The 15,121-nt window shown below is 41.5% G+C and overlaps 3 protein-coding genes across 5 annotated transcripts in view; 1 reads left to right on the top strand and 2 right to left on the bottom strand.

Moving 5' to 3' along the window:
* Positions 1-3,298: 3,298 nt before the first annotated feature.
* The window catches only part of LOC137273590 (papilin-like), a 32,354-nt gene continuing 20,531 nt past the window's right edge, over positions 3,299-15,121 (bottom strand). The window contains exon 16 of one of the 3 annotated variants that reach the window (XM_067806344.1): positions 3,299-3,647. In XM_067806344.1, the coding sequence (XP_067662445.1) occupies positions 3,646-3,647 (2 nt within the window). In that variant the 3' untranslated portion in view covers positions 3,299-3,645. Of the gene's footprint in view, positions 3,648-10,471; positions 11,535-15,121 lie in introns of those variants that run through there. The other 2 variants (XM_067806343.1, XM_067806342.1) reach the window with 2 other exon arrangements.
* On the bottom strand, positions 4,423-4,956 carry LOC137273597 (integrase/recombinase xerD homolog). The gene is given in 1 exon segment (XM_067806353.1): positions 4,423-4,956. A coding segment is annotated over 1 exon segment (534 nt).
* The window catches only part of LOC137273594 (tubulin beta chain-like), a 142,928-nt gene continuing 133,938 nt past the window's right edge, over positions 6,132-15,121 (top strand). The window contains exon 1 of the mRNA XM_067806348.1: positions 6,132-6,136. The gene's annotated coding sequence lies outside the window, so the exon portion shown is untranslated. The remainder of the gene's footprint in view (positions 6,137-15,121) is intronic.

Below are 15,121 nucleotides of genomic sequence, written 5' to 3'. Positions count from 1 at the left end.
GTTGCACTATCACGTTTTCGATGCTCGTCGTATGATTTATTTATAGAAATATTTACCAAATCATTCTTACAGATATCCAAACGCATTACTGTCATGTACAAACAGTATAATCTTCTGAACTTATCAGTGTTTATATACCATGCATCATTGCGAAAAAAAGAAACAGAATAATATCTGAAAATGTAAACATTATAACTCGGGAGAGCATGTATGTATGAATGTTTTATGTACTATAGGCCTATGGCCTCTTCAGTACAGAATAAAGTTATGGTTGGTTGAACTCATAAACGATTCTTCAGCTAACCCATGGACTGGACAACGCTTTGTATAAATTTTATAAAACAAAATCAAAAGGACAATGTTTATTTCATTATTTTATACAGATTTTGTAAAACAGAAATAAAACAAGGCATGACGTCAGTGTGCTAAAAATGCGATCAACCATTATAAGTAAGAACCAGTCTTCTTAGCAAGGGCATTTTATGTATGACTGCTTACAGTTAAGAGTTAACTTTATCGAAAACAATATATATTGCAAAATATGCCGAGAATTAATTTCCAGGCACAACTATTGCTCATTGCATTGCAAAATATAGAAAAAATGTTATCACCGCTATTGCTACATTGTTTGATTAAAGAATATTGTGTCACAAACAATGACCCTGGTAGGGTAACGCCACAAGACTCAACCGTATCGGCTCGCTGACTCGATGGATTCATCGTGTCGTCATATTTGTTGGACAATTGGTAAGTGCGACGTTAATCACCAAAGAAATAAAATATTGCAGCACCGCCTTGTCAACCAAATCAATAAGCAAAACAACCCAATCCATCAGTCTGTTTTATCAGCTGACAATGGGTTTGTGTTGGTTTTCTGGAAATGTAGATAAGTAATACGTGCTGACGACATCCAGAGTTCATAAAACTGATGGCTACACTCTCATATTCTGCGTTGGAAACTGTGTGAGAATACCAAGGCTTAACGTTTTGGAAAGTCCATTAGATGTGTTGTTCTAACAGGGTGCTGTCACCAAGGTTACAGTTGTTCATGATAGCCCTGAGGAATCGGGTTAGAATGGGTTTTCAGGAACCAATGCATATGGTTGGCGTAAAAATCGACTAACTTGATGTTCCGGCTGTGGATACCAGAAATGGTACCACGCATTGCACCCATGAGGGGATTCGGCGTGACGTGAAGAAAATGAACACTCTCAGTATTGGCAAAAGGGTAAACAGTTTATTGCCTGCAATTTGATAGTAATGATGGTTGATTTAGTTGTTGTTTAACGACACACTCACCAATATGCCAGCCATATGGCGGCTGTCTGTGAGTAAAACAGTCTGAACCAGACAATTCAGTGAACATCGAAGTTTGAAGCGATGACATGTATAAATCAAATCAGCAAGTCTAACTACCCAATCCTCTTAATCGCTTCTTACGACAAGCATGGGTGAAAGTAATGAGTGGATTTTTGAATATTGTCTCATGGGCAAAAAATTACTATTACTGAAAATAAAGCATTTGATCAATAAGTTATTGATTTCCGATAATACAATTTGAACTGAGGCCAGTATACCAAACGGAAGAAGAGACGTGATGAACGATATTGTTCAAATGGTGAATATAAACAAATATAAACAAATATAAACAAATATAGTCCGCCAGGAAATACAAATGGGTTTTCAGCTTTACATATGTTCAGCAAGTGGTAGAAACATTGTGTTCTATTTGGAGGAATTTCAAGGTTTTTTCAAGATCAGCATGTGGTAGAAACGTTTAAGTGCATTTGACAAAAGTATGATAGGAGTGTTCTATTTGGAGGAATTTCAAGGGGTTTCTTTTACTTTTTTATTTACCATGCTGAATTTAATTCTTTGGAACCTCTTGGTTGTTCTTTCTGTCATCGTGGTTTTTGGAGTCTTCTCACTTACTGTAAACTACACGTATACCTGTAATGTTTGGAATCCGAGAAGGGACATTGTCGCGTTGTCGCCCTCTCAAAAACAAGCAAAATGAGGCAAAAATTAACCAAAGCGCGACAATGCGACAACGCGACATTTCGCCTGTTTGTCCAAAGTGGGACACGCGACATAGCGACACTTTTCAAGGTCAAAATATGTCGCGTTGTCGCCCTATCTACGATGTGTGAAAACACCTAAACATTTACTAAAACGCGACAATGCGACATATTGAAATGTCGCATTGTCGCGTTGTCGCCCTTTTCGATTACCGATGCGCTTGCGTAGAAAGTCAATTATAGTACGCATGCCCAGGAAAAGTTAAACTCTGTTTCATACTTCAATGGTCGTTTTGCTACTTCCAATGGTTTTTAAAATGAAGTAGTGCTTGAAATGGCAGTTGGACTGCTTTTCTTGAACTTAATGCAAATCTTCATTGTTGGTTTGAAAAGTATTTTATATATAAATGTATTTAGTGAATGAAGTGTGTTTTAGCAGCAAAACAAATATTTGCATAACTTTTCATTGTAATCACGGCACACGTTTGCCTTGTCATTCAAGGGGGGGGGGGGGGGGGGGGCAATTTGCTGTGCAGATAACGTCTCTTTGTCACACCAGATAGCTATTATCATAAGTTCGAATCCCAGTACCATACACATTAATCACTTTGAACATTTCACCGATATCCAGATAACAGGTTGTGAGAAACCGAAATATTGTTAAAATTCAAGCCAAATCGGCAGAAACATCTGAATTTGTTCGAGATCTAACTCTGTTCAGCCAGCAGTGGATGGATACCAAGCAGAATGTGATATCACGTAACCACTCGACACCTCAAAGACAGTTTAGGTCGGCTTTGAACGTGATAATGGGAAAACGCCATACAAATGGACTGATATCATTGTGATATACTATCCCAAGAAATAAACGCATAGACGAGAAATCTGTTGAGAAAAGTTTCAAAGTGTATAACTCGTCCATAAATAGACTTTAGTGCATGAAGGTAATGTCTATAAAACATATGATATACTTCTAGACAGCGAAGACGTTGATGACGACGTAGCACGACCCTGACGTCGGGTTTTCTGGTTCTTAAACGAATCTCTTTCAGCAAGTTCCGTACAGTTTGACCTGGCATCCTCTGAAGCCCAGGCGCCCTGGCTATTGTGCTCTCACCCGTGGGAGTACCATCACGCAACTGTAATACCCGCATGTACCTATTTGAGCTGCAGTGGTACCTCTAGGTCAGCCTGAAAGGGAGCGGTGATTTCTTTTATGTTCTAATTCGCTTCGCTCAAACGAAGATAAATTATTTACCAAGTACAACATACTCGTAATACAGGGTGCTGTCTACCGCGCCTCGAGAGCGAGTAGGTTTATTTCAAAATTTACAATGTAAAAGCACATCAAACCGTATCGGAGACGACGGCATACGACAAACGCGAAAGTCTGCAGGCATCTTCAATATGCGATCCAACTGGATAGCCTTCAGTAGTAAACAAAACAACAGCTGTAAAGCCAGGTCTCCACACAATATATATCCTGGAATCTGCTGAAGATGAACGCACGTTATGATACAGTCCTTGAGAATAGCGAAGAAGCATTATCATATCCACCTGGTAAACGTATCAGCTTAAACCACGGCCTTCTTCACATCCAAGATGAATCAACCCAGATCTGAACTGCTTCTGAAATAAGGTGCACCAATTTTACTTGAAACTTCATCGATAACGATATTAGCTTTAAAGATGACAGACACATCCAAGTGAAAAAAAACCCCCTCTGATTTACTAAGTATTCGGTAAAATAAACAATCATCACCTTAACCTTTTGCAAGTACCAACAAACGTTACGACACGTTCGAGCCTACACAAGAATTGCCTGCCTGAACATGAAGCATACTTAACTTAAAACAGTGATCGTTCCGCTCCATAAGATTCATCGCTGTTGGGTCCTTGACTGTATGCCTGTCAGCAGTCCCTGTGTATATACGGCATTTCCTTCTTTTAACCTCTGCTCATTCTCAATGAAACAGCACCATACTTCATACACACTGTCCATAGTCGTAAATGTATAATACGACCCAGTGGCTTAACACGGCCCAGTGGCCTTTTCCCCCAATAAAAACATGAAAACCAAGGCAAAGCTACTCGCCTGAGTAACGCGTAGACCTCGAGTGACGAAACAATGTCTTCGTCCCACCTTGTAACCTTCTGTCACGTGACTAAACAAGCACAACTTCTCGTGCAAAGTCTGCATCCACGGTGATCGGCTTTAACTACCGTATTTACCCTAGATAAATTTATTTATGTTCTAATTCGCTTCGCTCAAACGAACATAAATTATTTACCAAGTACAACATACTCGTAATACAGGGTGCTGTCTACCGCGCCTCGATATAAAAGAACGGGCCTGTTGATGCACACCAACTTTACTTCCAACAAATGCCGCAACCAAAAACATTCAAATTCCCAAATTCGCTGACAGTAGGAGTAATGAATTTATATAGTCTTTCACATAACCGTCTTTAGCTGTCTCCGAAGCCCAGCGACCGTGTCTTTTAAATAGTCTGTCTGGTACACCGGCGTTAGCCGCAGCACTGGCTCCCCCTGAGCGAAAACTGTGCAGTCCGATTTTGGAAGTATCTTCACCGATGAACTTTAATTTTTCCAGGACTATTTCTCTAGCTCTAGTGTAGGAGAGCGGAGATTTTCCTTTCAATTTGTATTTTTATTTACAATAACACAGTTGTCTAAATATGTAATCTTCGGAAGACTCTGCAAGATCTGCTGCCTCAAGGTACCTTTTTAACATTGTAACTGGACATGTCGGAGAACTAGTAACAGAAATCAAAACAGTTCTACCGTCTCTGTAAACGTCAGTTTTACTTGTTCTGAGAAAAATGCTTATGTAGCCTTTTTCAAAGGTAATATCACTTCTTTTAATATTCACTACTTCAGAAAATCTGAAAAATCCTGCATATGAGAGCAAAGACATTGATAAGAATCTTAACTCTAGCAAAGTAGCATTGCTTCCGCCAAAAGTATTTGCCAACTTTAACAACATATCAGGTGTGATTGGATCTTTCTTAATCACAGGTTTTACACAGGTTCTCATTGCTGATTCTTTAACATTAATGACCAGGTTATCTGCGCAAGGATCAGGGAGTCCTGAGATTCTATGTGCCCATGAAATACCATAAACTGCTTCTGTTATACTACAACTATGCTTACCGCTTTGAATCAGGGAAACTAGATACAACGAAACATGAAAAGATGACGCTGGAAGAAAACTAATATCAAAACTAGAGGCCCATTCTCTCCAGTTCTTATATGCTCTAGTATACGTGCTTGTAGTGGCTGGTGCCCTTGATTTCAACACTATATCGGGTAACTTGTCAGCTAAAGTCAGTAGTCTCTCGTCCTGTAGATTGTTTCTCTCACTCCACACGCCAGCGGTAAACAGCTCTGAAAATGTCCAGTGACATAAGCACCAATCTATATCCTAATGGCTAATGCATAACCTTGAAAATTATCAAAAATTGACTTTCTGCTGCCCCCCTGAAAGGAAGTACTGCCGCTTAACTGAATAAAGTCCTTTACAAAGGAGCGAAATGCACCATTTTCAAACAACGTTGACCAATACGATGCCGATGGCCAGTAGGGCTGGAGTAGCTGGAGCCTTATTGTTCAGGGCATACTTTATGGCCTTCGTCACTAAAGATACGGGTGGAACTACCCAGTTATTATCTCTGGACCAATCCTGAGTAAACGAATCGACCGCCTCCGAACCCGGAGTCCAAAACCTGGAGTTAAACCTGTTTAGTTTAGCATTGATATGGCTCGCAAACCTGTCCACAGAGTGAGGGCCCCACCTGTTATTTAACAATTGAAAAACACGATCCGATATGGTCCAATCATCATAATCTCGGAATTTACTCAAACTGTCTGCTTTATCGTTCTGTGACCTGGGAATCCAACAGAACTGTAGACTGATGTTATCTGACCTTACACATCTAAAGATCGACAGGGCTAAAGTCTGTAGTACAGTGGAAAAGCTACCACAAGTAGCGATGTGACAACATGCTTTATTGTCTGAAAACCACTTGACCGACTTGTGTGCTAGAAAGTGTCTAAAAGAAAACAATGCCAATTCAACAGCCTTTAATTCCCTCCAAGTTGAGCTGGATGTTCTCTCTGAATTATTCCATGTATGGTGAAAAATGTAATCGGTACCCTGGATAAATGCTGCACAACCAACCGAACTTGCATCTGAAAACACACTAATAAGGGGAGAAAACTCTTGCTGTAAACTTTTATTAAAATTCAAAACATTGTCTCTCCAAAATACTAGCTCTGAAACAAAGCCAGAATTGTCATAAGACGTTACAACTTTGTCCCAGTGAGCATGACCCTGCATCTGCAAGTACATCTGCCTAGTTAATAGCCTACATACGTCTCCAAATACTGGCATAAGGGAAATGACTTTACCGGTCAGTCTGGCAACGTCTCTTGGTGTAAAATTGGGTAGGAGGGACATGAACTTTGAAAAACTTTGGTTTATATCCTTAAGTTTCCTGTAAGGAATGGAAATGATACCCTTGTCAAGATCCCAGTTAAAGTCAAGCCATTCTATTTGTCTTGAAGGTTCCCAGACGGATTTCTGATCATTACAGACAAAACCTGCCTCAGCCAACGTAGATCTAACGAAAGAAGAATGTTTTCTGCATAAGTCTAGAGTCTGCGCCAGACCAAACCCATCGTCCATATATACAACGATATCAATGGAATTCTGTCGCCAATACTTCACAAGAGGTCTGAGACATTTGGTGAAAATATATGGTGCAGAAGTTAAACCAAAAGGGAGAACAGTAAAACAATAATACTTGGTACGACCACTGTCTCTCCACGAAAACCCTAAAAACTTATGCTGATCTTCATGAATATCAATGTGATGATAGCCTGACTAAGTCAAACTTGAACATACATCCTCCAATATGAACATAATTCAAAGCAACACTATGGCCTTCGAGAACAATTTTCTCCTTCCAAACGTAACGATTTACTAACCTCAGGTCTAAAATTAACCTTTTCTTGCCAGATTTTTGAACAGACACTGACAGTGGACTTATAACATGAGGTTTTTGTTGAACTTGCACAATACACTTATTACTCAGGAGTTGATGAACTGCTTCAGTCACATACACACTGTGTTTAAAAGCAGAGCAATTGTTACGACTATACGAGGAAGGGGGAGTTTCAAAAAATGGAATAACATAACCATGTTCTATAACTTGCAAAATGTAATCAGAAGCAGAAATGTTTCTCCAGAAAGGAATGTGTTTCTTTAGATTACCTTTTACTATAGCGCAAGAACTAGACTCAAACTCGAAACCATCAGATTGCTACAAGGCATTATCTTCAAGATCTATACTTTCTAACTCAGTAGGTGAACTAGAAGGTAAATTCCTGGAAGCCAGGCTTTTCGATGAACTCTCAACATTAGTTTTCTCCAAGACTGTGCCTCTCGCTGTACTTCTTGCGTCCTGTTGGGGAACTTCCCTCCCTTGAGTTCTGCTGGGCTGACCGGCGCAGAGCTGCTGCTGCAGGGCACGTGACTCTCCAGTGTCCGACCTCCCCGCAGAAGAAACATGGCCTGGAAACTGGGTAAGGACGCCCGGAGTACTGTCGAAAAAGCTGATTGGGAGGCTGAGTTGTTGGTGGCAAAGTTGGTTGAGGATAAGGACATGGGTTTACGGATCCTTGAGTTCCTCTGGTTCGGGGCCTGCCGAATTCACGTCGTTGACGCTTGCGAAGTGCCTTGGTTTCTGCCCTTTCAAACATTCTCTCCTCCTCTGAATTAGAAGCAATGTCATCCCCTTCTAACTCTGATATCAATCCCCATCCGGACGGAGAACGGTCTGCTAATCTGATGAACTTATTCCTCTTCTTAATCGAACATTGGATACTGTCTATAAGCTCCAGACATTCGGAAAAATCTCTCCTGTTACAATGTCTTTTGACCGAATCTAGTCTATCTGAAATGTCAGTGTTGAACTTAAATTGAATTTCATTCCCTTTGTATTTGAAGGTGGGTGTATCAAATTTTCTCACCTTTTTGAAAACACTGAGTGACCTTTCCTCGGACTCGTCGACAATGTCTCTCTTCAATGTCCTCAGCTTGTTGTCCTTATAGCTGAAAGGACTCAAAAGGTTCGGAACTGGACTGTCTCGACTCCTGAGACACGTCCGGAGTAGAGGAGTCTTGTTGATCCATGAGGGATAATAGGACAGAAACCAAGGCAAAGCTACTCGCCTGAGTAACGCGTAGACCTCGAGTGACGAAACAATGTCTTCGTCCCACCTTGTAACCTTCTGTCACGTGACTAAACAAGCACAACTTCTCGTGCAAAGTCTGCATCCACGGTGATTGGCTTTAACTACCGTATTTACCCTAGATAAATTTATATATCTGTTTGGCTGCAACGAGCTGCAAGTCATTATATCTTGCTCAGACTAACATTCAGACGCCTGGCAACAGAAGAGTTGTAAAAATACAAATCGCCTATGCGTTTCCTTTGGAGGGGTGGTTTATTAGAAACGATGAAATAGCTTGGTAGTGTTGCGTACCCTTGAAGTGCCAGAAACCAACTCTCCCTCTCTCCCTCCTCCTACACTTCGACGCTCCAGTCCATTCCACACCACACCTCTCCTCTCCCCTCCTCCTCCTTCACTCCTCCGGCGCTCCGTTCTACTCCACTCCACCCTAGCCCACTCCTCTCCGCTTCGCTCCACACCCCTCCTCACTCCTCCGCCGCTGCACTCACTCAAGGTTTGGGAAGCTTCGCAAATTGGCAAGGTATTTCAATACAATGATGTGTTGTCATGTCTGTTTTAGTTCCATTTGAATCCTGTCTTATTAACCCTGCACGTGAGATAATTCACAATATATCTCATACTTTTCTCATATTGATACTTAATCAAGCAATACTTATGTACTTGTATTGTTTCAAACATGCACCTACTGAATCATAATATTCTTCAGCAAAATGGACAGTTTGAATACGGCATTCCATTAACCACGCACATTTAACCCACACACTAACACGGCAACATGGATGTTCATTTATCATTGTTCTGACTTCGAATCACGGGTATCTCAGCTCTTAAAAAGCATATAAAAATAATCATGCTTGTGTGATAATTTTTGGATTCCGCCGTAACTAATAAAACGCGACACGCGACAATGCGACAACGCGACATTTTGAAATACCATTTTGACGAAATGCCGCGTTGTCGCATTGTCGCGCGTCGCGCTTTGTTAACATTTTGACCAGTGTATGTATTGTAGCTTAATGACTAAAACGCGACACGCGACAATGCGACATTTCGTCAAAATGTCGCATTGTGGCGCGTCGCCTTTTATTAGTTACGGCGGAATCCAAAAATTGTCACAAGCATGATTATTTGTATATGCTTTTTAAGAGCTAAGATACCCGTGAGTCGAACTCAGAACAATGATAAATGAACATCCATGTTGCTGTGTAGTGCGACAATGCGACATTTCATCAAAATGTCGCGTTGTCGCATTGTCTCGTGTCGCCTTTTAGTTAATATCTTATAATACATATTGTAGTCAATATTTTAACAAAACGCGACTCGCGACAATGCGACAATGCGACATTTCATCAAAATGTCGCGTTGTCGCACTGTCTCGTGTCTCGTGTCTCGTGTCTCGTGTCGCGTGTCGCGTTTTAGTCAAGATCTCATTATGCGTGCTGTAGTCAATATTTTAACAAAGCGCGACTCGCGACAATGCGTGAATACGACATTTCATCAAAAGTTTAATAGTTACGGCGGAATATGAAAAAAGAATCACAAGCATGATTATTTTCGACATTTTTAAAGTTTTCAGATAGCCAGGGATCGAAATCAGAACAATAGTAAATGAACGTACATCTAGCCGTGAAGTCCAGATTGGTTGAGTGTCGTTACTGAACGGAATGGTTCTATTCAGACTGACCCATTTGTTGCAGTTTGCAGGATTAATAATATAGGATTAAAACAGAAATGAAAACGGGCATCACAATACATCATTGTAATGAAATACCGTGCTATTTATACCAATAAACCTTGGGTCAGTGGAGTGAAGCGGTGAGAAGAGTGAGAGGAGTGAGGGAGGGAAAGCTGGTTTCTGGCACTACCAGTGTACGCAACTCTACCAAGTTATGTCATTGTTTCTAATATCCTACTGCTAACAGTCCATTCGTAAGGCGTTTCCCCATTATCACGTTCAAAGCCGACCTAAACTGTCTTTGAGGTGACGGGTGGTTAAGTGATATCGTATTCTACTTGGTATCCATCCACTGCTGGCTGAACAGAGGCAGATCTCATTCATCAGTGTCGGACAGGACTGTACCATGAAACTGTCAGGAGCCACACTATGGAACATAGTAACCCATTCCAGGACATCATCTGATGAATTTGCCGATGTGGCTTGAATTTTAACAATATTTTAGTTTTTCACAACCTGTAATCACAACCTGTCATCGAAATCTCCAGAGTGATGAATGTGTATGGTGCTGGGATTCGAACGTATGATAATAACTATCTGGTGTGACTAAGACACTAAGTCTGCTCATCAAATTGCCCCGCCTTGAATGACCGGGAAACAGTGAGCCGTGATTACAATGAATAGTTGCGCTACTAATTCGTTTTGCTGCTAGAACACACTTGAATGGCTAAATACATTTGCAATATGTAAAACAATAAAGAAAGATTTGCATTAAGTTCAAGAAGAGAAGGCCCATTGCCATTTCGAGCACTACTTCATTTTAAAAACCATTGGAGGTAACGAAAGACCAGTGAAGTCTGGAATAGAGTATAACATTTTCTGCGCATGCGTAGATTAATTGACTTTCTACACATGCGCACCTGTAAGAAAAAGGGCGACAACGCGACATACATTTTGTCGCATTGTCGCGTGTCGCGTGTCGCGTGTCGCGTTTCAGTTAAATGCATACTATGGTCAATATTTTAATAAAGCGCGACACGCGACAGTGCGACATCGCGACATTTTGATGAAATGTCGCGTTGTCGCATTGTTGCGTGTCGCGTTTTGGTGAATTCTTACATATCTTTGACAGGGCGACAAGGAGACATATTTTGACCTTGAAAAGTGTGCTATGTCGCGTGTCGCACTTTGGAGGAACAGAGAAAATGACATCACGACAACACGACAAACAGGCGAAATGTCGCGTTGTCGCGTTGTCGCGTTGTCGCGTTGTCGCATTGTCGCATTGTCGCGCGTTGGTTAATTTTTGCCTCATATTGCTTGTTTTTGGGAGGGCGACAACGCGGCAATGCGACAATGTCCCTTCTCGGATTCCATAGTAATGCCATGTAAACAAATGTGTCTGTTATGTAGTCCGCTAATTAACATTGCCTCGCTGACGTCCTTCAGATGCTCATTTGCACATGCACTCAGGAACAAAGTTTTTTCCACGGGGTGGGTCGCCTATTTTGTGGATGTTGGTGCAGCTGTGCTTGTAGGACCTTCCGAAGTAAATGTGGCGACTGCAATAAGACAGTTGTGAGTTGTGTCAATAAATAATTATTACTTCTTTATTTGTATTTGAAAGCAAGAAATTGAAATAGGCTATGGTGCGCAGTGGAATTGAAAAGTTGTGTGTACTATTTGGGGAACAAAACGTGATTCTCTTGGCTATAACTGTATGAAATAATCTAACCAACAAACATGGGGAACTAAACGTGAATCTCTTATAATGGGGAAAGAAACTTAATATGAAACTTTAAATTCTATTATCTATACTATCTATTAGTATTCCAAGATTGCTGCACTGTTACAGCTACATATGGGCTACTTCTAATTTAATGAACTGTCTGTTCAAAATTCTATTTAACTATATAACTGCATCCTACCTGGACAAGCTAATACAAATCGTGACGATAAGTCACCTTACTCAAACAATCCTGTTCAACACACTGATCGATTCGTCAGTGTCCCACGTGGTCAAGATCACGTGGTCTGCTCGCACGTGAAAAAGCATGCTTCTCTGTGACCAGCGAAACATGGTGCGTTTGTGCGATCCGTCCATATGTTTGGTCTCTAGACCATACCCCCCTCCATGATTGACCTCTGTCAATCATAGACTGAAACATGTTTGTCTAAAAACTAACCCAAGCTATTTGTTTCACTCGAAGATGCCCATTCTAATGGACATACTTTGTTTGCTGGTCTTTTCAAAACCGTCTGTTTAGTCCTCACATCAACAACACGAACATGGCCATCCTCCCCTGGATAGATCTTTAGTATTCTGCCAAGTTGCCAGTTTCCACGAGGCGCATCAGGAGATATGACTAAAACAACATCTCCAACTTGAAGATCCCTATGAGGAGAGAACCACTTTCGTCTAGTATTGAGACTTGGTAACCATTCCCTCATCCACCGGCACCAAAAGTGACGCACCAACTCCTGAACTCTTCTCCACCGTTTACGTGGGTTGAAATCTGTTGTGTCAACTGTGTCAGGCGCGAACACCCGCCCACCTGTCCGTGTAAGAAGTGATTTGGTGTGAGAGGTGTACTGTCATGAGGATGAGCCGACTGGTAAGTTAAGGGGCGAGAGTTGATAAGCGCCTCTGCTCCAGTGAAAGCTGTCATCAGCTCTTCATCTGTGACATCTCCACCACTGAGAATAGCAAATATGGCACGCTTTGCAACCTTTATCATGGTTTCAAACACCCCTCCGAAATGTGATGCATGAGGGGGATTGAAGCACCATTTTATTCCTTTGTTTGCAAGTGAATGTCTAACTGTACTCTCATTAAAGAGGAGCAAAAGTTCCTTCAATTCTTTAACAGAACCAACAAAGTTGGTACCGTTGTCAGATACTACCAACTCAGGAAGCCCTCTTCTGTTTACCATTCAGAAAAGAGTCCGTATCCAATCCATAGGCCATTTCCAAATGTACAGCTCTAGTAGACAAGCATGTAAACAGACAGAGGTAACGCTTCTGTCTTTGTTTTCTTCTACCTTGAACGGTCAGGAAAGGCCCAGCGAAATCTACTCCACTCTGTGTAAAGGCTCGAAGTGAACCCCCCATTCTCATCTTAGGCAAGGGTGCCATAATCGGTTGAACAGGCCTTGTCTTATTTAAACGGCACCTTGCACATTTCGACTCCCAAGACCGAATCGCTTCCCTGCCAGAGATTATCCAGTACTTCGTTGAAAGCGAAACTAAGATTTGGTTTGTTCCAGCAATATGCTTACCTTCATCGTGATAATGTTTGATAATAAGCGTCGTCACCCAACTGTTCTTTGGCAAAATGATTGGAAATATAGTATCATGTGGCAAATATTCAGCATATTCCAAGCGTCCCTTCAACCTCATTAGTCCATTGTCATCCATCTGGGGATGAAGGTTCAAGATTTTCGACCCTGGAGGTAATGGCTCTCTGGAAGTCAATGCTGAATATTCTCTGGGAAAACATTCCTTCTGCATATTCATGATGATTCGGTGCTCAGCGTCACATATTTCATCTGGTGATAATTCTCCTTCGAGTTTATCATCTTTTGATGCTAGACAATTGTGCAGAAACCTGTGAACCCATGCATTCACTCGTGTGAGTCTTCTCCACGAGGAGAATCGGGAGGGTTCCAGTCGCCATGAGTCACACGGCACAGTAAGAAAACTTGCTGCCTGAAGCTTATTTCTTTTCATCTCTTTTAGGTCATCTTCTTTTGATGACTTCAGCATAGTTTCAGGCCAGTCACTCTCATCTCTCAGCAAGTAAGACGGCCCTGACGACCACAATGAACAAGTAACCAACTGTTGAGCTGTGGCACCTCGACTAAGCAAGTCAGCAGGATTTTCCTCACTAGGTGTATATCTCCACTGTGACGGACTTGTACATTCATGAATTTCACCCACCCTGTTGGCAACGAAAGGTTTGAATATTCTGCTGTTATTTCTAATCCAGCATAGCACGTTCATGTTGTCTGACCAGAAGACAACCTGCCTAATGTCAACATCAAGTGCTTTCGTGATATTCAATGCCAATCTCAGACCTAGGATAGCTGCCATAAGCTCCAGTCTGGGTATGCTGACAGCTTTCAGTGGTGCAACTCTGCTTTTAGATGCTACCATTCTGCTCACTTTGTCTCCATTTGGGTAAGCCGTCACTGCATACACAATTGCTCCATATGCTATTTGCGAGGCATCAACAAAAGTGTGCAAAGTCAGAGATGTCATATCTTTGTGACTACACAGACACCTGGGAATTTTCACTGATTCTAGACCAGTCACGTCTCTCAGCCATTGCACTATCCTATCTCTTAAGACCCCATCTACTTCATCATCCCAATCAAGTCCTGCCATCCACATCTCTTGCAGGATCACTTTGGCAGTAACAATGAATGGTGCTATGAATCCTAAAGGATAAAAAAGCCTGGCAACATATCTCAGGAAAACCCTTTTTGATATCTTCTCATAAGTGATGGGAAAGTTTACCCTAAATGTAAAACAATCACTTGTGGCTTTCCACAATAGGCCAAGAGTTTTGACTGAAGGCAAATGTCCTCTGTTGAGATCAACCTCATTCACCCTATCCTTCTCAGGTATGCCATCTAAAACCTCAAGGCAATTTGACATCCACTTTCTTGCATGCATTCCTGCCCTAGACCATAGTTCCTTCAGCTGTGCATAGAGTTCTATACCCTTTTCCACTTCTTCAACTGAAGTCATACTATCGTCCATATATGTCGATTTGATGACAGTTTCTGCAGCTAGTGGATATTCTTTCATGTGAACTCGTGCATGTTCCTGTGTCACAAACTGGGCCAAGAATGGAGAGGATGTAACTCCAAACACAACCCTGCAGAACTCGTACACCTCAGGAGCTCTTGTTATATCCATTGACCTCCACAGGAATCTATGATAAGGTCGATCATCTGGTGACATACTGATCTGAAGGAACATTTCAGCTATGTCACAAATAATTGCCACCGGATACCTTCTGAAGTGCATCAGAACATCAAACAGCTCCCTTTGCAACTTAGGTCCTGCATGTATCGCATCATTTAAAGAGAGGTCTTCGTGTTTAGCTGATGCATCGAACACAATACGAACCTTCGTGGTACTC

The sequence above is a fragment of the Haliotis asinina genome, chromosome 2 (genome assembly GCF_037392515.1).
Source record: "Haliotis asinina isolate JCU_RB_2024 chromosome 2, JCU_Hal_asi_v2, whole genome shotgun sequence".
Taxonomy (NCBI): Eukaryota; Metazoa; Mollusca; class Gastropoda; order Lepetellida; family Haliotidae; genus Haliotis; species Haliotis asinina.
This window is presented reverse-complemented; position numbering and strand designations above follow the sequence as displayed.